Source organism: Lottia gigantea (assembly GCF_000327385.1).
Source record: "Lottia gigantea unplaced genomic scaffold LOTGIsca_29, whole genome shotgun sequence".
Lineage (NCBI taxonomy): Eukaryota > Metazoa > Mollusca > Gastropoda > Lottiidae > Lottia > Lottia gigantea.
The window spans coordinates 342,155-366,008 of record NW_008708943.1 but is presented as its reverse complement, the minus strand read 5'-3'; the positions used below and the strand labels follow the sequence as shown (position 1 = coordinate 366,008).

Genomic DNA, 23,854 nt, shown 5'->3' with positions numbered 1-23,854 from the left:
AGAATGATCCAAGTCAGTGAGAGATGGTGAAGGAACAAGTACAATGACAGTATTAAAATGATTTTCTCAAACTATTTACATATTGTCTTTCAATAAAGTTTTTAAAATTTAAATTCTTTGTATTTTTTGGCAGATTTTCCACTGTCGCTTTGCTTGTTTTTCCGTTTCTGAAAAAAGAAAACAATTTAGATAAAGTTCAATAGCTAATGTTAAGCAGAACCAATACACTCTCGGAAAGGACATAATTCTGATAGTTTATGTTTCTTGCCTTTGGTTAAATGTTAAGACCATAGTTTATGATTGTCCTTCTTGCATTTGGCGTTCTTGGAAATTAAAACTTTATCATACATAGTAGGAATATACAATGAAGACTTCTGTTAGAATATTAGTAACAATGATACAAACCTTTTGTTTGGCAGCATGTTCAGCAACCATGTCACTTAAATCTTCTTTTTCCAGTTGTGATTGCTGTTCTCTAACCGTCTGTTCATATTTAGCTTGCATGGCCGCTGTGTCAAGGTCAAGTTCTTCTGGGTTCAAGGTCACTTCAATGCCCTCCACTGTCAATTTTTCTCCAGGTTTCTTGCCAAGCTGTAACAAAAACAGACAATACAGAAGGGTATTCTTGAAATTGACCTTTTGCTCTTATTCAGTAGTTTCACTTCCTTAGCTCTTACAACAGAAATCTTGATTTCAATTTTTAAAGAGCTTTTAAATTTTTAGTATGTAAACTCTTTTCTAGCTTGAAAGTGCTCCTTGATCTCTTTACAAAGATGATTTAATATGTACATTTACAGTTGTCACTAAAAAGTTGAATTCCAATTGAAAACCCTTTGACTAATGTATCAATAAAATATAAGTTGAAGACTTACAGCAGGAATATCGTAACCATGTGAAGAGCCCATCATAGCACCACCCACAGACTGTTTCTTCTCTGGTAAAACTTGATACAGAGCTGGAGTGTCTCCACCCTGGTCCATGGCATCTTCTATTCGTCGTTTTCTCAACTCTATCATTTCTGGTGTTTCCACTCCAATTGGTATTGATGTCATTCCACTTGGGGTTATCAATCTACAAAATTTCATTATAAAATTAACGTTTTCTAGTCCCTACATACTTTTCGTTTATATAAAACCATAAAATATAATCAAAAACCTATATTTCGTCAAAACATTCTTGGCATTTGTGGGTAAGTTGGTATTTGCTAGTGTACAATCCAATCAAATCACTGCATTAAAAACTTCTGTGAGACTACAAAGGTGGCTATTGCAGTCAAAGTATAAGACACAGTTTGTAATAGCTTGACATTGTGAAGATGAGGACAGTAATGCTTACCCTTCTGATGGTGTTATTAATCCAGTATCATCTTCTTCTTCTGATTCTTCAGACTCTTCCTCTGATTCTGATTCAGACTCCATTTCACCCCATAATGATTTATCTAGATCATCTTCCTCTACTGGAGCCTGTTGGATGTTAAAAAAAATATAGTCTTATCCATACCGAGCTTCATTCACACGTAGTCTTATTTTGAAAAAAAAAAACAGAATTCAAAATCCTATTGATGGTTTTTGAATTTCAGATTGTATACTAATCTGTCCAAGATGTACAATGACAGACTGAATTTGAAAAAAAACTCTTGAACTTGAATTCCATGAGCACACAGAAAGCAACTCTTGTTACACAAAGCTTGAATTCAAATATTAAACTGGAAATAGAAGTGGTTTAAATCAAAACTAAAAATGACCACTTTCCAATCATTTGAAATTTTGAACTCAGAAAAGGTGAAAGGGGACACATTGAGGTTAACTAATGATTTTTAATTAAACAATTGTATTACTTACCACTATGTCAATATTCTGTGTACCAAAAACATCACCATACAGAGGTTTACCAGTCTCATCTACTGGGGGCTTCCCCCAACCTCCTGCATGGTAACCAAATGTACAGTTCTACAAAAACAAAACGATGGATTTTATTGTCTACTTCTGTGCCAATGAAGACAAAATATAAATAGACTCCTAGCAGTGATCAAATTAAATTGATTTTACAAAAGTTATTTATTATAGAGATAAAAACTATTATGCATTAAAAGCTAAAAGTAAATAATAAATGAATATATTGATCATTGAAGACATTACCTCTGGTATTCCAGCATTTAATCCTGGTATTTTTAGATTAGGGTAGGAGGGAGGAGGTCCATATCTCTGCATAGCTATCAACCATGGTGGTGGCACTTTCTCTGAATTCTACAAATAATGTAGAGTTGCATAAAACATTTTAATCAAAAAGCTACTGTTGAAGAAGTATCTATAGCGAAAAATAGCATGCTCACTCTTCAAGAACACCTGAGAACACTTTATGACAGGGTTTGTCAACTCAGCATGTCTTTTGAAGAGTCCATATGCCTATTATTACCTCTTTAACCTATTATTTTAAGCTCTTGTGTTAATAAAGCTCTTGTGTTAATAAAGCTCTTGTGTTAATAAAGCTCTTGTGTTAATAAAGCTCTTGTCAGAATATTGTTTCAGCTCTGTTATAACAATATTTTTGCAGTATTTCTTAAGTCTGGTTTTAATTTGAGTTGAAAGTTGGTGAAACACGATGCACGAACAAGACATTTTAGAAGTGTTTTGATATGCTTACCCCACCAACTGGCATACCAAGAGCAATTCTTAAATCATCTGATATATTGCCAGGTTTCTTCTCTCGTAATCTTGTTTCAAATTCTTTACCCTAAAATTGGAAAAACAAACTTAAAATCGAAGTCATTCAAAGTAGTCGCACAATATTTTCAACTTCTTGTAGTGATTTCATATTAGGTAGAGCACAAGCAACTGATGGTAGCTGCTGGCAATTGTAATTTTTCAATTGTTGGAAAACTTAGGCCAACTAAATCCTGCAATTGATCAGGGTTAGCAAGTGGTTCAGCATCTTCCCAATGTCAAGCTATTATGAACTGTATCTTGACAGCAATAGCCACCATTCTTGTATCACACAGAATGCAGTGACTTGATTGGATTGTATGCCAGCAAATACAGCCAATCAGAATGCTTGACAAAAAGACTTAATCTTGGCTTATTATTTACAGCCTTTCAAAGATAAAGACAAAGCAAAGACAAACTGGTTCCTCTTACCTCATAATACAAATCACCATGAATTGTCATCTTAGGTTTAGTTTGATATCGGAAAAAAGCATCGTGTAGTTTCTGATAATCAATGTCTATTTTACCCATTTTAGGTCTAACTCTTTCTCTCATTTTAGATTTCATTGTTTTCTGGTCTTCCTAAAAATGTAAATAAAAATTAAAATTTAATAAAAGTTCAAAGTTTTTATCTTTGTCATTTGGAAATAATGAAATGAAATGAATGGAGTTTTATGTCCTACTTTTCTGCACTTTATTGGGCGATTGAAAAACAGCAATGCCACAGTCTGCCAGTAAAGCAGCATTAGACTGCTTGTTTTTGATTTCCAACTGTTTGTCATTTGGAACTATCTTGAATGGCCCAAAAGTATTCTTCTTCTATTATCTACTAGTCCTTAGGTTGCCTCCATATTCCTCCATTATAGCAACAGTATAATGATTATCCACATCTAGCCATATCGTACCGTTGCTAAATAAACATAGGTTGCCCATTCCAGGATCATTTCTTTGGTCTGCTATAAAATACTGACCTTTTCTGCTAGAGCAGCTCTCATTTCTTCTATTCCTGTAGATTTGATAAAGTCTGGCAATTCAAATGGTTGTTTTTCAATACCTCGTTTTCCCTGTAGATATTTACGTTTATATGACCAATGTCTTGGTACTGGAACTGAGTTTCTTGTAGCCTGAAAATAATATTTATTATGGTATACATCTAAGTAGCAGTGGTTCTCTTTCTAAACACCTCAAGGATATTCCGATAGTAAAACAATACACAGGAGTGTCAGTGATTATATATTAAATAACACTAACTAATGAACTGTTCACTATCATACCCATATCACATGAGAGAGTAAAGAATTTAAGAAAAATTGATTAACTGTAGTCTAATTATTTAAGTGCACATGAAAACATTGCTAAGAAGGGCTACACCCTCTAGAGTACTAGGTTGATGCCTTGGAATGAAGTGTAGAGGTAAGAAAATCATGGAAAACTAATTAACCTGCATGAACTCTATTGTAAGACCTATTTCTTACCTTTAAGTGTACAAGTAATCTAGGATCACGAGCTGTAACATCCTGCATCTCTACTACATCAGGTCTTGTTACCAACTGTTTTAACTGAGCTACACTTAACCTGGTCATCTTTTTTAATTTCTTCTTTGAAATCTTCTGCTCATTATCCTGATTTGGCATTTCATCCTAAAAGTTATAATAATTGTAAAGCTGCTTTAGTGGTGGAAGGATTATAGTGGACAATAAGTTAACTCTCACAGGCACTAGCTGTGGCATTTTAACTTTCCTTAAAAAACCTCTCTGCTATTATCAAATTCTACACCAAATATCACAATACTAGGTGGAAAGAGTGCACTCACAGCATCTAATAAGGCTGGCGGATATAATACTCATCCCAAGATATTGTGGAAAATTCAAATTCTCTCATTAGACCTAGTAATGAAAAAAGATTTTTCTTACATCATGTTAAAGACAGATTTTTGCACTTTGGCATACATTGAATACTTTTATTGAAAATAAAGCATGCCACTACATTTCCATTCATCAAAAAAAAAAAAAAATTCAACTTACATCATCTTCATCATCCTCAAGTCCTGTTTTTTCTTTCTTTGATTCATCTTTCTTTTCTCCATCTTTCTTCCCAGAATCTGGCTTACTGGTGTCTTTAATTTTTTCTGGTTCCGAAATCTACAAAAATCATTGATGAAAAGTTAAGAATAACTTAAAATAGCATTGAGCTGTGAGATAATCTTTTCTCCAATTGTACACAATACTATATGTTTTTTTTGTTTTCATCATGCCATCAATTTGTTTTTTCTAAGGAATCATTCGGAAGACGTCAACCTCTAAAAAACCTGTAAATGCTGTCAATAAACTGTAAACCACTTTATGTCCAGAATAAGACTAAAGAAAGAGAGTGTACTTTACCTTGAAAGCTTCGAATATTCTGGAGAAGACAAAATAGTTTGGATCTGATGGTTCCAGTTCTAACTGTTCTTGTACATATCTACAAAAAATGAAAAGTTTCAACAATTAACATTTTTAAACATTTCAACTTTCTTTAACATTTTTCAAAACTATTTGAAGCAATGAAAATAATGTACATGTAAATAGTTAAATTGCTAAAAAGCACCCTCCTGCCAATAAACAAGATGTTTCGACTAACAGAACCTAAATAAAAAAATTCAATTCTATGTAAAGCTCATGCAATATGAATGTTTAAATCATAACTGAAAAAGAAAAAAAATAATTCATGGAAGCTCTGGAGTATTTGTCTGTTTGAAACTTAAAATTAATGCCAGGAGCATTAGAAATATTTTAACAATGAAGGGGACTTGTGTAGCAGATAACAGTTATTCACCTTGTTACAGAATGCTAAAATTATGACTTACTCGACTTGAACATCTTCATCCTTTTCCTCCTCCTCGTCAGATTGTCTGTCAAATGATTTCAATTGACGATTCTTCTTGGCTTTCTTCTTCTTCTTCTTACGTCGTTTATTTTTAGACTGAAACAAAGTGTATAAAAAGCAGTCACAGAATGGTAACTTGAGTCTGGTCTCATCGCCATACTTTCGAGAATGTGGGCAGACTGACTTAACAGGAGGACAACTGTTGAGGCTGAGATTCAAAATCAGTATCTTTGACCTACTTCACTAACAAGGGGAAACTAAGTTGACCTTACTAAGCCACTAAGGCTCCTAGTGGAAAGATTCCACGCCAGGCTGACAATCCATGTTCATGAGTAATAGCATGTGTTCATACCTCTTTTTTTGAAGGTTGTGGTGGCTTCTCAATAACCTCCTCTTCTTCCTCTTCCTCTGGCTGTTGATCATCATTGGCGCCTGGTATTTCTTCTGGAGCATCATCATTGTCATCATCATCTTCATTATCCTCCTTATCATCATCTAAATTAAACAATACATGAAGTTAAAGTTATGGTGATATTGGTTCAAGTATAAATCCACACTCATCACATCTGTAACTTTGATCATCCACGTTAATGTGAGTATGAAACAGACTCCATATTATGCATTTTCTTGTTGTGTCACAGCTGTCAATTATATCCTATGCATTTGGTGATATCATCAGTTGTTCTTCTTTCAGAGTTAAGCCAAAAAACTCAAGTAACAAATAGTTGCCGATTTTGAATGTAAAAAATGGCATCTGACCTTTGCTAGTTTTCTCCAACTCATCCAGACTAAAGCCCACTTCTTCAGCTCGAGCTGTTTTGAATTCCAGCATTTTCTCTAAAGCCACTGGTAGTTTCATTTCTTTCTGTCCTGGTGGTCTCTCGACCTGTAATATTCATAGTTACAGGTAGTTTGATATTTGAGAAAAAGAAAGACAAACGGCAAAAAGAGAATTCATCAAAAAGATTAGCATAGTTACAAAGAATCTAAAGGTTGCTTAGATGGCTGTACTTGTACATATATACTTGAACTTGTTATATCTGATTGGAGCTGAAGAATGATTCTTGTGTTCAGAGCAAAGATTTGTTCTCAATCCATGAATTCATGCTTTGTCCACATATTCTATTAAGAACATTTTATTTCCTATTCAGCTGTCCTTGTGAATGATTTGAAATAGAACATATGTTCACATGATTGTGCAATCCCAACAACCTGTAGCCCCCCCCCCCCCCCCCCCCCAAAAAAACCACAATAACTGACCGGTGGAGGAATGTTCTTTTCCATCAAAGGCTGTGGTTGTCTGGACTGTCCCCCAGATGTTCCTCGAGGACTGATTCTCTGTGGTCCACTTTCTCTTTGTGGGGGTCTGTCCATTCCTCTTGGTGGTCCATCCATACCCATCGGTGGTCCTCCCATTCCAGATCCTTGCGGGCCTGATGGAGGTCCCCCCATTCTTTGAGGTGGTCCTTGTGGCCCTCCCATTCCTTGAGGTGGACCACCCATTCCTTGTGGCGGTCCTGGAGGTCTACCCATCATCTGAGGAGGTGCAGGGGGGCCTCCAATGTTTTGAGGTGGACCTCCCATGTTTTGAGGGGGTCCTCCCATGCTTTGAGGTGGCCCTCCCATTCCTTGAGGTGGGCCAGGAGGCACTCCCATGTTCTGGGGTGGCACTCCTATGCTCTGGGGTGGCCCTCCTATACCTTGAGGAGGTCCAGGCGGGGCTCCAATTCCTTGGGGTGGTCCTCCCATGCCTTGAGGACCCTGCATTCCTTGTGGCATCTGCAAACCTAAAATAGAAAAACAATTTAACCCAATTTATAGAGATTTGGAAACCTGAGATAATCATAAAAGCGTAATTAAGCTTGTTATTTATTATTAAAATTGATCATTGGCATAGAATTTACTTCCAATGACTTACCTGGAGGTGGGCCACCTGGTGGCATCTGTTGTTGACTAGGGGCCATAGCTCCTTGTGACCCTGGTCCTGAAACCATCATGGGTTGTGTCGGTGGTGGAATACCACCCTGTGTATTAAGTGACATCAGTGGTGGTGGTTGGGGGGCAGATGTAGGGGGTCCTGACCCAGCTGGGATATTCATTACTAAAATAAAATATCATTAAATCTGTATCAATTTTTCAGAATAAAAATCCATTACGGTATCTAAATTGTAATCAAACCAAATAAGCACCATCAGCTATGTGAAATTTAACTCTTTAAAGATTTGTGGCTGTTCTGCAAAAATAATACGTTCACACAAGTGGTCTGTGACAAACATTTTCAAATGATGTCACATAATGCTAACAGTCATATGCTTCAGGTTTGAAATAATGTCTTATCATCCTACACAGATTGACTTACCTTGTTGTAAGTGTTGTGGTGGAGCCATCATTTGAGGTTGATCTCTGTTCATCATCTGCTGTTGTTGATAAACTTTCTGCATTAAATCATCATCTTGCTGTTGTAACAATGCCTGCTGTTGTAATCCAAGCACCTCTTTCTGTCGGTCAACTTTCTCCATCTGTTCAGCTTGTATTAATTGCTGTTGTAGCTGAACTTTACGGTGGAAATCATTGTCCTGTAACACAAGTATTTATTTCATAATCTACTAATAACTTTTGATGTAAATAACAAATTTTCATGATTATTTTAACAATTTTAACAATCAGCTTTTAAGTGTGCAATGAGGGGTACTTTGCTTTAATTTTAAAATTAGAACCTGTTGAGGTATTTTTAACTCCTCCATAAAACATTCAAGGTGAAGTACTGAATATGCATGCACTTTGAATAGATGCGAAGTCCTAAATTTTGAAAAGTCCCAATGAAAAGTGAATATGGCTTTAAATTCCTTTTAATTAAATACAATGGCTAGCTACTTACATCTTCTTCAGAGTCATAATCTTCTCCCCTTCCTAGAAATAAGTAACAACTAGTTTTATATTCACATTCTATTTAATTCAGTAATAGGCTACTATCAATCAATTGGGAATTATAATACTGCAAATTGATCTTTCAAATGAACTGGTTTCAATACATCAAAAATTTGTAAATTAATTACACTTACCATAACTGCCACGATCTGCCATTCTAAATTCTGTTTACTTTTAACAATCACTCTATTTCAATATATTACACCAGATTTATGCCAAAGCCTGTAAAATAACAGAAAATTTATTATGCTGAGCTGATAATAGCTGGTTTTTACTAAAGACAGAGAGAATATTAGGCTGAACTTGTATTACCTGTACCCTGTTTTTTGTTTCTTGTTTACTGAAAGTGTCATTATTGGGAAGAACACATTAAGGGCAAATGATAGTGTTGCAGCAGTCATAATTCCTTTATAGTTACTGCAGACCACACATATCTGTTGCTTATATAGTAGACAGCCGTAACATGTAACAAGTCACTTTGTACTTAAGAGTTTAACCATTACATTAACATAGGATGCCAAATGTGATTGTAGATGCAATATCACGTTGGGAATAGGCTCAACACTAATCATTCGTATCATGGGTATTGTAATGTAATTTGTAAACAAAAAAAACGTGACCGATCGGTATCATCGAAAACCCAGGGAAACAATAAAATTTTATACCAGTCATGCAAAAAAAGATAAAGGGTACGATGGGGAGATAGAATACCACATATTTACTCATGTCTTACGTTAATTAGGACCTTTTTATTCGGAAAAATTTTCAACATGAAAATCGTAAGGGCGACGCCATTTTTCTCATTCCAGTTATCCAGTCATAATTGCTATAGTCGTTTTCAATTAGACTCGATTTTCTTTGTCTTATCCTGTTGAATTATCTCCCCCTTTTAGATACAGACAACAATTATTTAATCATTCCATGAAACGAACCAATGAATAATTTATAGACGTCATTGAAACCAACACTCAGATCGAAACAGTGTAAAACTTCATGATTTAAAATAAGGAGTTTTACATCCTACTATTCTGCACCTTATTCGAATGAAATGAAGTCCTATATCTAATTTGGTCAAAGAAATAAGAGTTGAATGAAGGAATTGGCAGGGAAAGTGTCATTTGCCTTTTATATTTTCATTCAAAATGAAAAGCCTTTAGAGAAACAAGGCTATTTGATTATAATATTGTTTATTTGGGTATAACGTATAATGGAGGAAATATATTGCACATAATAAACAACATAACAACAAATAAACAGTTTCCTTTCATGATAGAAACAAATAATGACAAATGTCCACTAATTTTTCAAACATCAAATTAGGACATGTATTTTTCAACAAAGCATTCAATATTGGCTATTTTTAGACTATAACATAAAGATTTCAAATTATATGAAGACAATTGGAGCATAATTCAATTAGCAACAATTTACAGATACCTAGATTCTGCAAGTTTTAGATTCAGCAATTTTCTAAATAACAGTGCAAAAGTAACATAACAAGTGAAGATAATACTTAAAGCAGAGGCTTGTGACTATAAAAATAAAATATGATTGACGAACTTTGGCTATGCTTTAAATCTGAGAGGGGTGGAGATTGATGAAATCAACAATCAAAGTTGTAGAAAATAGAGGACACTTGCCTGCATTTTACTTTCATAACACAGAATTCAAAATTCATTGTTTGTTTTGTCTATAGTAACATATTGATATTAAATGACTCGTTCAGTAGAATATGCAACGTAACATTTGTCTGACTGAACACTACAAAAGAAACAATTTTTCTCATGGAACATGTCAAACTTTTATTTGTATGAATGGGCTTTCCTTTCCATAAAAAACGCCTGTGTCTGGAAATCCACAATCCACATCTGTGTCTGAATCTAACAGATTTATTAAGATTGTGATAAATTTTGTGGACTATTGATGAAACAATTTCATCGTTTAATCAAGCTTGCTATTTTAGCTGTCCTATAATCACTGCGTCTTTCTAAAAACGATAAAACAACAGCTTCATCTAACTCAATCTGAAAATAAAAATTTTTTTAGATTTAGAAGTGGTTTCAAATTCAACAGAAAAAAAATATCCTCAGAGGGAAAATTCACAAGATCTATATGAGTGGGTTACCATAAAAATTCAAGCAAAAACGATATATACTGTAGTTGGATATTTTTTTTTCAAGGCCAGTGAGACATCAAATTCCTCCAAAGAAAAGTACAAATGTCTCAACTTGGGAACAGGTCCCAGTGATTGGAAATATACAGGTTAAAGTATTCAACAATCTGAAGAGAAATCAAAACCATTGACATTATCACATGTTGTCTGTTGCAACATTGCAATTAGAAAATGGTACCTTTAGCAACTAAACTTTATGAAATGATGAAATAAGATGCAGTGCCACTTAAAACCAGAGAATATCAGTTCCTAAGCCTATTGATACATAGGATAATAGTCATATTTACCAGCTGATCCCCAGTTATAATAGTTTTCAGGTTTTCAGGAACAACAACTAATAAATTACATAAACCATGGAGCTTCTCAAATAATCGTGATAACAACGGCACTTGGAACTCTTCTTTCACTACTTTTCTATATTCATTAACATCACAGATTACTAACATAGCACCTAGAAAATACCGTAAAGTCCTAAATAATAAAACTAGGAAAATCAAGGTTAAATCAGGTTATTTAAACTTTTTATATGTATGAGACACCAACCAATAGCATCAATTTGCACTATTCTAATTTTCATTCAAAAGTCTGTGGTTCCTGCATTTCACTAATATTATGTCTTTTGTGATGTCTCTATTGCAATACATCAAACACTTAGTTTTGGTGGAATTTCAGGAACCACTGATGTCTGAATGAATATTGGAATGGTGCAAATCGATACTATCAGGGTCCAAGACTCTTTACAATCCCTTTAATGAATTGTAACAAATTTAGAGTTACTTCAAATATAAGCCTTACCAATAATATTATACTGAAACTGTAGAACATGTTCGTAGATCAAGCGATGAAATCGTTTTCCTAACTCCATCATAACAACATCTATATTTTTACCATCCACACTTCTTCTGATTGATCGAGCTTGTTTGGTTAAAAACTTTACCACTTTCTCACATGCCTGTCAAAAAGGAATTGTTAGAAATATCATATGATCACACCTGACCCCAAGTGATTGGAGGTACTTTTTTTCCCGAAACCTAGAAGCTGAGTAAATGCTAAACTCCTTCTACCAGTATAGTTTCTATTATGTGCAAAATAAATATAAAATTACTTACAGGTGATAACATCAACATAGGAGCATCATCTGTCTCTGGTTTAAAATCTGTCTTCTTCTGTTCAGTTGATAAAATATGTCGTATCCAACCAATGATAGAATTCAATGCTCTATCAACTCCCACATCTATTTTGGTTTCTAACATTTCCCTTAACTCACGTTTCCGTTTTAAACAAACCCCATGCATTGGAGACGACCTGAATTGAAAAATAAAAGGTCTTTAGAAAATATTTCAATTATTTAAGGCCAGGTCAATTTATATTCTTGTTTTACAGATTTTTTCTTGAATTAAGGATAATGTATTACAAGAAATAAATAACTTACAAGATAAGAGGAACTAGGCTATCCATGAATTGTTTTTCCACAAATTGAAACAATGAGTTGGCCTGGTTAATCACATCAAAGTAATAAATCTCTGGTTCTGTTTTAGGGTCGGACAATGGAATGGCTGAAAGGTAAACATTATAAGAGACTAATTTTATAAATATTTAAACCATTTCAACTAATTCAAATCTTAAAATCTGATCTTGAATGGAACAATGAAGAAGGAATACACCATAATGAGTGCAAGAGAGAAATTTAACATTATTTTCATTTCCATACTTTCACTAAATCTTTAATGTGCACATGTTGTAGCAAATGTCTGATTGATGCAGTTAAGATGAACATTGTCTAATAGCCTTGCAGAAGATTTATATTACCTTGAAGTCCTAATTCTAAAGCATAATCTATATGTTCTATGACCAAATACTGAGACAGCACATCAAATATTTTAGCTGCATTCTTTCCAAGGTCAGATGGATTTGATAACTGAAAAAATATATTCAATATATGATAATACATTTCTATCATGTTGTAATTGTGGTCTTAAAATACCAACTTTCATGAGAGTTGTCTTTCTTTGAAGAGCAGTTGCTTTTTCAGTCTCTTGAGCTCAGATGCAAAACTTATCCATTTGAACCAATCTACTTGTCATCTACCTACCTAGCTTGATGTGAAACTTCTCCCATTAAAAAACGCTTTAGCAATAAAAAAAGGCTTAGTTAGTCATTATAAACCTTCGTCAGGCTCTCCGACTCCAACAGGGAAGAGAGACAACCTGTTAAATTAACCAATAGCATATCAGAAATTTTTAAGACATACCATTTGACAGCGTTTAAAAGCCATCTTAGTTTCCTGAAGTATATTTATAGCATCAACTTCTGATAGGAATATTTCTCCACCATAATCTTCTATTGCTGGTCCAATATTTATATTAGCTTTACCAATCTTTGCCTGAATATCTCGTTTTAAATCATGAATACTGTAATAAAACATTAGTCCAATAGAAATTTTTTTTGTCTTGTTTTGGAATTATTGAATGCGAGACTCATAACACAATGCAAACGATGTTTGTATAATAGAATAGTCTATATGACGCCATTGAACAGCCAGAAATTGGGCCAAAAAAATGGTCTTTCCTCAGTGATCCAAGCCAATTTTTTGTGTGTGTTACAAGCCTTGTTTTGGATTCGATATGGCTTTCGCATGAATAAGGTCTATAGTTGATGAATGTAAAAGGGGAGTTTATCATCTCAACCTATGAGGAGATTGAACCCAGGAGCAAGCAAAAATCTCAATGATCTATCCGAGCCCCAACCCCAAAAACATACAGACACAGCAAGCCAATCTTCCAAGAAGTTCTTTAAATAAACTATGGCACCAGTCTCCTCAAAATCCTACAATACCCTTTCCTCCCTCCCTGCACCCCTCCTTATTCTCATTCTAACTTACCCTCCAGACTGGATCTGTTTTTTCTGATGTTCCTTACTCTCATAGTAGCGATGAAGTAATATTGTACATCTATCTCGTAAATATCGTGTCTCAATACTGAAATATTAACAGTTACATATCAAGATTTTGGACTCATTTAAATTTGCTTATTTCAATCAAACTTAGAAAGAGTGTACATCCACATTTCGAAAGCTTTCAATTTGTAATAATTAGACTGACAACAAAGCAGATTTTTTCAAGGAGCAGTTGGCAGTTGCTTAATGAAGATTGAAAGCATGTGTCAAAACTCTTTGTGATTCTTTAAATTTGTTTGTATACACATGCTACTTAAAATTCAGAATTTCAGATATTCCACCTTAAATTCCAAACCTGTTGTACAGATAATAACAATATTCATAACAAGAAATACTTTTAAACATATTTATTTGCTATATGCAGACTAACTCAACAATGGATATCCATTTTAATAAGTGATACAGGTAACTATCAATAACAACTTACTCTATATAGCTGTCAAGATGAGACTGGAAAATACCTCGTGTTAATTTATTTAATAAAGAACTATCATTACCAAACTTAAATCCAGATAACTCTCCTATTAACTTCGTTGTTCTGAAACAAATAACAAGTCAGATTGTAGTATTGGCATTCCCTGGTCTAAACTGTCAATTCAGAGTAATGACTTGGCCAATTTTCATCAAATTAAATTAAGAAATTTGCAAAATGTCCTATGTTTTGATGATTTGATGATGTAATCCGTATCCAAAGTTGACTTGTTGTAAGACAAACATATACAAAGAGGAAAGATTGTAGCTCAGTTAGTTAGAGTGATAGAATATTGACATCATTTGCTTAGGTACAAAAAAACATTTAAGTTGATATACTTGTAAAATATTGATGTATCATGTTTTATTTTCTTTCAACTGAACACAAAGCAGTTTCTCAATCTTAATCTATGTACTCACCTACTGTACAGATCATTCAAGTTTTTCAAATAATGTACTGGGTCAGACCGATCTCCTAATTCTTTACTAATATGATTCTATAAATAGAGTAATTATTCATTAGGTTGATAATATTGTATTTTCTGTATTTACCAAACATGTCATACTAGAGTTCTAATTATTGCTTTGATTGTATTTACCAGTCATATCTGACTAAAGCTCTGTGCTATTATCTTTTCAAATATAATTTCTCCAGGCCGATCATACTAAGTTTACTGATTATTTTAATTCATTTACATCTTACCTGTATTTTGGTTTGAAAAATATTCTGAACAAATTTGCCCATGACGTTTTCCGGATTGACAAAAACAGCATGGACAACTTCATTGGTTTTTTCACAAAGTGGTAAAACATCGTCAAATATATTGGGTTTTAAAAATGCATTCTGTAAAACATATAAAACAATATTAGCTACATTACATATTCTCAGCCCCATTTGACAAGAAATTTTACAAGTTTCATAAGTATTAATTCCAACATGTTGGACATGATGTGACATAACAAGATATTGTTCTTATGATGTATATAAAATAATCACCCTCTGACTTTCTGTAATGAAGGCATCAATACACTGTCCATATCCCTGAAAATAATAGATTGTATAAATCACTCATCTAACAAATCTTAATGATCCAATTTTCTATTTATTGGATTAAAGGCCTAGAGTGTCGGTATTCTTCAGCTTCCACACTGTCAATAACTTTCTTTCTGATAACAACAGATGTTAAAACTTGAAAACTTTCCAATTTTAATTTGTTGATTTTAACTGTAAAGAAACTGAAAGTCAGACATTCTCTCTGACAAGTGATATGGATGGCTGGAATCATTAAATTTTGAATACTTTGAATACAATGATATTCTCATCTCTTTACTGGTAACTCAGGGCTAAGTATTATTACCTTGAAGTTTGTCATAACAGATGCTATTTTCTTCATTTTCTTTAAATCTTTTTCTCTGTGCGCATTTTTAAATTCACCAATTAATTCTCTTTCAATGTTGTCATACTTCTCTGCTATTTTCTGCCGAGCTCTATCAAACCTGAATATAAAGTATCAGAAAGCTCCAATTTACAGGGAGTATGTCTTCATGAAAATTAAAAAAAAAACTGATTTTGCAAGAGCTTTGGCCAAATGAAGTTCATAACAAAAGGTTTAGTTCCTCTATTAGCATTAATGTAAAAAACAAAAACCCTTAGATTTTTGAACACTGGGAGAAAGGATTTTATCAGAAGTCACATTCATCACTATTTTCAAGGTTATAAGCTGAAGAATATCTTTCTAAGAGCAAAACCTTTAGAAGATATGTATAATTGATATAATCTTGAAGAAATCTAGGACTTACTTCCCACCAACAGGTAGTTCTAGAGCTATCAAATGTAACTTCTGTATAATATCAGCTGCAAGCTGGAGCTGTCATATAAAAAAAAAGTGTTAATATTATTAATACCAGCTGATGGAATTCACTTTCAGCTATCTTCAGAATCTACAACAATGTAGATGATATTCAAGGGAAATTGGCCTTAGTGACAAGTAAGGATGGCAGATAAATACAGAATATTGCTGACAGTATGCATAGAAAATATTTAATAATCAAAATCAATATATCAAAAGCAAATGCAAAACCTGTGCGGTTCTAAAAAACATTTTAACCAACAGTTTCATATTTTAAATAATAATACAATTGTGCACTGTAGATGACCTACTTGAAAAGGATCAGTAAGAATGGCAGATTTCAAGGCTTCACCAGAGAGAAATTCAGCTAAATAATTCATCAATCTTTGAGCCTCAACAGCCCTTGCTCTTGGTGTATTAACTCCTTCTAGCTGATCTCCCAAGTGAACCACTTTTGTTGCTACATAACTGATTCTTTCATCCAGTTTTTGGAAGTTTGTGTAGAGAGCCTGAAAATTAGAAACACAAGAATTTATCCAAAGAAATGCCTCAAAACAAACCTTTTTTTTTAATCTTGAATTCGTTTACTTTTATAAAACTGGAAGTCAAGTACAAGTATTTCTGAAAATACAAACCTGATTTTTTTTCTGTAATTCCATAACACGTTGCCAATGTTTCTTCTCCTCCTCTTTGCAGGAATTTTCCAACTGTTCAATTCTCTTTTGTTTGTCTTCATTTTTCTTCTGTAAATCACCAATCATTTTTTCAAATGCTGTATGCAGTTTCATGGGATCGAAATCTTCTGGATTGCTGCCAGCTTTTGATCCCATTGTCTTCCATGCCAACCTTTCGACAAACTCATGGACACTAAATGGTTCCTAAAAGAAATGAGTTAACAGTTAATAAATGAGATTTGTTGCAGTTTTACACCATACTTTGCCAAAGAACATAGGTATATGCAAGATCCTATGGGATGAATTGGAGGTTTGCCATCCCACTATGCTGTAGGTCTATTTCATCTTGCAAAGAAAAGCAGCTTTGATAAGAGTTAATTAATTTGCAGAAATGCAACTGACCCAGCTTGGCAGCCTCGGATTGTTCTCCCCTTGGCAATTGTGGCATCTTTTCTGCCCCTCCACCTTACAGTTTGTTGAAACACTTCGTCTTGATTAAACTAGTTTTTTTTTTTTATCCCCACCCCACCCTCCAGCTCAGTGTAATTTGGAGATTGCTATTTTTTATAGTTTGGGAACTGACCCTCCCTCTTCTCTTGTCTGTTTTCCGTTACAAAACTAACCTGATCAAGTTCTTCCAACGACATATTTGTTCTTTCACTAAATCAGTCTGTAAATTATAAAACATTAATAACTTGAAGAAAAAATTAATTTTTGTCAGCCATTTTCAAAAGGGAGCTAACCCAATAGTCTTTTCACAGCCGAAAATCATCGATGATAGCCGAAGTTTGCCTTTCTAATGAACTCATATGGGCAAGCAACAAAACTCATCATTGCAGCGTGATTCCATTCAAAGACAAAGTTACTGCATAAGGCATTTAAAAATTATATGAAAAAAGGGGAGACTTGATTGAGTGAGGATGTCCAGCTTGTGTGATTGTTGGATATTAAACCATTTTCTATTCAATTCATTTTATTATGTCATATGTGTAGAGTCTAATGTTTTGTTTTTATTATTACTATTCAGTGGTGGGGCGTTTCTTGTGTGAGTGGTAGTAGAAATAACATAAAAACATTTCTCGCGTCTTACTCTACAATTCTAACCGGAAGTAAACAAAACCAAAACAAATAACTGTCAAGTTTTCAAGTTTTTACATGTTATGATTATCTCAATCAATGTATTGTTTTAAGATCATTGTAAACTTTAAAAAGGCATATATTTTATTTGACTATGTTAAATTGAGGAACGAACATTAGGAAGTTTTTATTTGCATACTTTGAACGTTTGAAATGGTGTCGGTGTTTCCAGCAACGCCGTTAGGATTCTCGGCATTAGAATTTGAGAATGCAGTTAAGGAGCTTGAGAATCCACAAACTGAAGGCTTTGAATTTTTTACCGAGTCACATGATGTGAAGATCTACAAACTGTATAATGAGGTAGGTAGCCTGGCGATCTGATAAAAATTTAGAAATGATTTTCTCATTAACATGTACTGTAGTTATGGGATAGCTAAACTCCTGAACTCATGTGGAATTTTTTTTTCAAAAATTCTATTGTCAGACTGAGGCCTTGTCAATTCTAAATCTTCTCTTTCTCAGGAATCAGGCTTGTATGTGTACAAAATCTATGGTATTTTGAAAGATGTTTTGCCTGAAACTTGTGCTGATGTTTATATGGATCTAAAATACCGTAAAACTTGGGATACATATGCTAAAGGTATTTTCTACATTTACAGTGGTGTAACCTATTTTCGTGGATATAAGGATTCAACACCGAATTTCGTCAAAGTTAAAAAAACGAAAAAAAAATTTATGTCTTAGATGTTTCCTCAGATATTCTACAAAATAATTAAAATTGGTTTATTTCGATTTTCTTAATGAATCCTTCACTTTGACCCATATTTCATGAGCAACCAACTCGAGAACGGCGGCAGAATGCGTCACCTATTTTTCATGTACAATGTTTTATCTATAAATAAGTCTAGAAAAACACGTTGTATGGATACCGGGTGATATAATTAACTTCTCTTAGTATTTATCTTTAATATCAATTCATTATAACTAGTGATAATTCATTCAAAGAAGCACGATTTAAAAAAAAAATAGTGACTGACAAAATAAGATACGTAGCGTGATTTATTGCTAAAAGTCACTGAAACAACATAAGAATATGGTCCACTTTGTGTTCCATAGAAGTTTTCTGCCGACATGGAATCCGCTAGTTGATCACGTGACTTCATTCGTTGGATTATATTCTAGCAGACAACACTTGGAATTCCGATTAACGTTCGGGATTATAATGAAATTCGGCCGATAAAAAATGGTGACGTTTGGTAATAAGTGAAATCCGCCATTTTGTATTTGTCAAAGTATACATTAATACATTTTACCTTGCTTGAAACTACTGGATTCATTCTACTAGCTGATATTGTAGAGAAAACCCATGTTTATCAAAACAAACTAATGCGGAGGACGCGCAAGGTCGCTCATGTAAATTATTAATCCTTTCCGGAAATCCACGAATAATAGGTTTCCACGAAATTAGGTTACTCGACTGTATTATCCATTATTTAGAGGTGCACTGTCATAACCGTATTGGTTGCACTATTCTCATCAAGCTAAGGCCTAGCCTAATCAGAACATATATTTTGAAGGAGACTCGCATTTTTGGACTGAATGATTGGTTAGTTATCAGAACATTTAAAGAACTTGTCTATTAAATGTTGGCATTGAACTGATCAATATTTTTAGTAAAGTGAACATATTTTGATACAGATTTTTTTAACCTAATTCTTTTAGAATATTTTGTGTTTTATAGTAATTAAAAGAGATTTGAAGTTATTTTGGAAGAGAAATTTTTGTTCCATTTTTAAACTACAATGTTTGTATTGTGTTTTTAGAACTAGAAGAAATTGAAGATGGGGAGAAAAAGTTAATATATTGGAATGTTAATTATCCATTTCCTATGTGGAATAGAGATGTATCCTTTACAAAATGAAAATAAGCGATGAAAGTATTTTACTGGAATATTCCCGCTTAGACTGTTCAGTAAGTTATGGTACTGGGTATTACTTTACTCCTGTATTTCAATACTAGATGACCTGATAAGGAATCTGTATCCAATACCTGTTGGCCATATAAGATGAGATCTAGTCATTATACATGTAGGTATTAAATTAGGCTATTGCAGTACATTTTTCACAACCAACTATTTTGATAAGTTTTTATCACAGAACACAGAAAGACACCTCCCTCCTTCTTTTGGTCTCACCCAGGTCCAGTCCTGTATTAAATCCCTTAACTAAAATGCAGTATGTATATCAAAGAGAGCTACGTGAGTTAGAATCACATGGTAGTAAAGTTTGGGTTGTTTTATCAGAAAGTGATAGTTCATCAAAAATACCAGAAAAATCGGGTGTTATACGAGTTTCAGATTTTAAACAAAGTGCTGCTTTAATGACAGATGGAAAAAATGGGACCAAAGGTAATTTTACTTACTAGTTTGCTAGCGAATACTCTATCAATTAGCAAAATATGCTCTATCCATTGGCAAAATATACTCTATCCATTAGCAAAATATACTCTATCCATTAGCAAAATATACTCTAGCCATTGACAAAATATACTCTATCCATTAGCAAAATGTACTCAATCCATTAGGAAAGGCTTAATTCATTAGCAAATATTCTATTCATTAGCAAAAATACTCTGTTCATTAGCAAATACTCATTAATCTATCCATTAGAAATCTAGTAGCAAATTCCCTGTCCCTTAGCAAAATCCCTATCCATTAACGATGCATTAGCAAATTTTCAACACATTCATAAATATCCAATTAATTAGTTAGCAAAGATCCTATTCTATGGGACATATCCTATTCTATGGGACATGTGTATTCTGAAATATTTTAATATTTGCTCTATTTCATAGGCAATTTTATGAATCAAATTTACTTTTGCTTGCAGCATTTATGCAGTATTATGATGACCCAAAAGGTGCAATACCAACTTGGTTAATCAACTGGGTTGCCAAGGTGAGGAACTTTTCTTTTACTTTAACTCTAGTGGCTGCTCTGATGGCAACATACTTTCTTGATTTATACCTGAGCCTCTTGTAGATCAGCATAAACATCATATGCATCAAGTTATACAATTTGGAGCTGATGCAGGATATATGACCTCTAACAAGTTAATTATCTTCTTTCAGAAAGGGGTGCCTGAGTTTTTGACTATGATGGAAAAAGCATGTAAAGGTTATCCTGAATACTTAAAATAGAATCCATAGACAGCCAATAAATCCAACAATTTATTGTTGAGCAAAGATATTATGCACATTGGGGTACAATTCAAAACAAAAACACAAACAGTATATTTTGTTGTGAAGTAGAAGAATAATTGGGACTATATAAACCTGTGTTAAATTGTGTTCAAGGGTAAAATAAGACATATTTTTAAGGGGCAGTCTGTTTTTTTTTATAGGTCAAAAAATTGTTTTGCTCAAATTTATGAAAACTTTACCTCAAAAACTAGAGAAATATGTCCCTCAACATAGTTATAACAAATGCATAAGTTATTCTGAAGGTATGTTTTTAATATTAAAAATTGTTCATACTGCCCCTTTAACTACCTCAATCTTCCTCAAATGTGCAGAAAGTCTTTGTTGATTATACCTACTTAATTTTACTTATTTTGTTGTTTTTGTTATTTTACACTTTAATTTTTTATTAGAACTATTTGGAATAAAATTTTCTTGAAAAAAAGTATTTATTTGTCTATTTTCATGTTAGTTAGAAATGTTAACCTGATATTTAATGCTAATATTAGGTGTGGGTTTTACTTGTTATATATTCAATCCAGGGTACATAAAACACTAAACATAATATGAAACATAAAAATTATATGTACTATAAAAGATTTTTGTTCACTAAATAATGATTCCATTCCTAAAAACCTTATCACATTGAACATGCAGGGATGCAGTGTTACCAAGCCTTGTTATCACAATAAGTAGTATTCACAATAAGGGACTGATATCACAATAACATGTTGATATCACCATAAGGTGATGTAGGGCTTCCTCAGACTGTCCATGGGAGGCTTGTGTCTATGCGCTCCACAGAACTGCCGTATTTTGAATCTCGTCCTCGACAGTTTTCCCCTATTAAGTCAGTATATCGTGTATTTGTACCCTAAGATTCGAGTGACTGGCATCATTATTGAAGTAAAAGTAAGTTTAAGTGATAGGTTGCCCTGTTGCTAATGTGTTATGGTGATAGTTTAATGTGTTTTTGGTGATAGGTTAATGTGTATAATTATATTGCCCTGTTGCTAACGTGTTTTGATGATATAGGTCAAATTAACTTAGGTTTTTTTGTGATAGGTTAACGTGTTTTGGCTGTACATCAGCGTTTCGTGGATTACTATGTGGATTACTATGTACGATATGCAACCCATTGTAATTAAGGGAGTGCCAAAATTCTAGTTAATTCCTCCTGACATTCTCTTTAACATTGAATTGGAATTCCGCCATATTCTCCTGTTTACAAATTACTGGAAGCTGGTGCCAGGTCATTTTTTTTCTCCATTTAGATTTGATTGATATCCCAAATTCTTCAAGTCTACAAGTTAAACCGTTTAGGTATTCAAGTCTAATAACTCAGACGGACCTCATTAAATTCCCGTCATTTGCTCCTTTTAGTTTGTGCAGACGCCCATGGACGTTCTGAAAGGGACGCTGATTTAACAAACCAAAATAAGCATTTTTTTCTAAGTAGACTCCCAAAAAGGGCTTTTGATGTGACAAATCTCAAATGGAAAATCACAAGCTGTAGAGATGACGACACTCAGTGGCGGCGCGAGTTTGGGGTACAAGGAGCATTTGCCCCTGTAGAAAAATTAGCTTCCACAGAGCTTCTGCATTTAAAATCTAATCCTCGACGGCTGTCCCCTATATGTACCCCGGTCTCGGGAGACTGGCGCCGTCACGGACGGCACTCCCGACCAAATTGTGTGTATACATTTATGAGTTATATAACTATATTACGCACCATGGTATATCATATGAGCACGCTCGTGTAATTAAGACTTCAAGATAAATGTTTTGTAATAAGAAGTAAACATGTATAGAAGAGTCTATAATGTAGTCAGCCACTCAATCTGCAGTGATTTATCTTTTTCTATTATGATATGACAATACAGATAATAAGATATAACAGACATTGGTTAAAGTGTCTATTATCATATCTTTATTACATTCAAATTAAAGCGACAGCTTCACCAACCATTTGATTAACCTTAATCAGAAAAGGGAATCTCTGAGCTAAGCTAATCAGTAATGATCTACATTCGAGCCGTCAATTCCATGTGTGTTCAGAATTATCCATGTTTGAAAGTTAAAATGACGACTCGCCTTTCTTGAGACTCCGCCATATATATAGAGAATACATTTTATAAGTTACAGAACAGTAGAGCGTAAAACACATTTTATCAGGAAATTGTGGCAGGAAGTTACAAAAAGAAATATTTCAGCTGATATCTCGGTATGTTTAGCATGAACACATCTTCTTCAGGTTTATCGCGTCTGTTTTTTTTTTAAACCGCCAATTTCTGATGGATTAAACTGACTTACCCGAGGTTTAATATGTTTTAAATCTGTTTAGATATTTCCAATAAATTCCTAATGTTAAATGTTATCTTGGTTATTTTCAAGATGGTATTCCCCTTATTTTGATAAATATAGACGACTCTTTTCACCCCACAAAATTTTGAAAATATAGGGCTTAAATTAGAAATCTTTATGTATTTCAAAGGCTTTCTTCCTCTATCAAGTAACAAATAATGACTTCTCTTTTTCCTACTTCCATTTTGCCTTTCACTTCATTTTTCATTCTCTTTGTGGCCGAGGGAGCAATGGCCCCATAGTCACCCCCTTTGGAGCCGCCACTGTACTCTAACAAGGATGCCTAATTTAAGCAAGATATATAGCACATTCTTTAAGAAACCAGTAGTTTTTGCAAGAAACTAACTAACTTAAAGTTATATTGTCGTCTAAAAATTTACTGATAGAGCTTATTGTCAGTCTCTTCAACGTAGTCTTACCGATATTTTACCGACAGATAGAGCTCAATTTCAACTATCTGTATAGTTGTTCAAATATTAACTCGAATTCAGCCATTTGGAAGAATGTAAATTACGAACGCGATGTCACTTCCGCCATTTCACAACGTGAAGGAGTTCG

The 23,854-nt window shown here is 33.7% G+C and overlaps 4 protein-coding genes across 4 annotated transcripts; 1 reads left to right on the top strand and 3 right to left on the bottom strand.

The window, feature by feature from the left end:
* Window positions 1-101: 101 nt before the first annotated feature.
* Window positions 102-4,336, bottom strand: LOTGIDRAFT_178463 (hypothetical protein; the record flags this gene model as incomplete). The annotated part of the gene is made up of 10 exons (XM_009056756.1): window positions 102-167; window positions 406-591; window positions 873-1,071; window positions 1,336-1,463; window positions 1,842-1,949; window positions 2,139-2,246; window positions 2,644-2,733; window positions 3,135-3,284; window positions 3,674-3,826; window positions 4,178-4,336. The coding sequence occupies 10 exons, from the start codon at window positions 4,334-4,336 to the stop codon at window positions 102-104; spliced, it is 1,347 nt and encodes a 448-aa protein (XP_009055004.1).
* A 381-nt stretch (window positions 4,337-4,717) lies between these two features.
* LOTGIDRAFT_161356 (hypothetical protein) lies at window positions 4,718-8,651 on the bottom strand (the record flags this gene model as incomplete). Its single annotated transcript, XM_009056755.1, has 10 exons — window positions 4,718-4,843; window positions 5,084-5,162; window positions 5,548-5,663; window positions 5,920-6,062; window positions 6,327-6,453; window positions 6,828-7,354; window positions 7,486-7,668; window positions 7,927-8,143; window positions 8,446-8,477; window positions 8,630-8,651. 10 exons carry the CDS (start codon window positions 8,649-8,651, stop codon window positions 4,718-4,720), a joined length of 1,572 nt encoding a protein of 523 aa, XP_009055003.1.
* A 1,778-nt stretch (window positions 8,652-10,429) lies between these two features.
* Window positions 10,430-17,335, bottom strand: LOTGIDRAFT_215620 (hypothetical protein; the record flags this gene model as incomplete). The annotated part of the gene is made up of 17 exons (XM_009056754.1): window positions 17,242-17,335; window positions 16,580-16,822; window positions 16,256-16,453; window positions 15,895-15,962; window positions 15,453-15,591; window positions 15,092-15,136; window positions 14,798-14,938; window positions 14,515-14,591; window positions 14,051-14,161; window positions 13,550-13,645; window positions 12,920-13,079; window positions 12,478-12,586; window positions 12,101-12,224; window positions 11,778-11,973; window positions 11,464-11,620; window positions 10,956-11,119; window positions 10,430-10,519 (listed from the first exon to the last, which is right to left on the bottom strand). Exons 1-17 carry the CDS (start codon window positions 17,263-17,265, stop codon window positions 10,430-10,432), a joined length of 2,142 nt encoding a protein of 713 aa, XP_009055002.1. The 5' UTR covers window positions 17,266-17,335.
* Window positions 17,336-17,753: 418 nt separating this feature from the next.
* Window positions 17,754-21,370, top strand: LOTGIDRAFT_203934 (hypothetical protein). Its single transcript, XM_009056753.1, has 6 exons — window positions 17,754-18,055; window positions 18,218-18,335; window positions 19,519-19,598; window positions 19,931-20,102; window positions 20,584-20,651; window positions 20,825-21,370. The coding sequence occupies exons 1-6, from the start codon at window positions 17,909-17,911 to the stop codon at window positions 20,891-20,893; spliced, it is 654 nt and encodes a 217-aa protein (XP_009055001.1). The 5' UTR covers window positions 17,754-17,908; the 3' UTR covers window positions 20,894-21,370.
* The last annotated feature ends 2,484 nt before the right edge of the window (window positions 21,371-23,854 follow it).

Excerpts from the sequence above, each read along its gene's own strand:
- LOTGIDRAFT_203934 (XM_009056753.1), top strand. The coding sequence starts at position 17,909 with ATGGTGTCGGTGTTTCCAGCAACGCCGTTAGGATTCTCGGCATTAGAA. Across the intron at positions 20,103-20,583 it reads TGGAAAAAATGGGACCAAAG|CATTTATGCAGTATTATGAT; the intron begins GTAATTTTACTT and ends TTTTGCTTGCAG. Across the intron at positions 20,652-20,824 it reads TAATCAACTGGGTTGCCAAG|AAAGGGGTGCCTGAGTTTTT; the intron begins GTGAGGAACTTT and ends ATCTTCTTTCAG.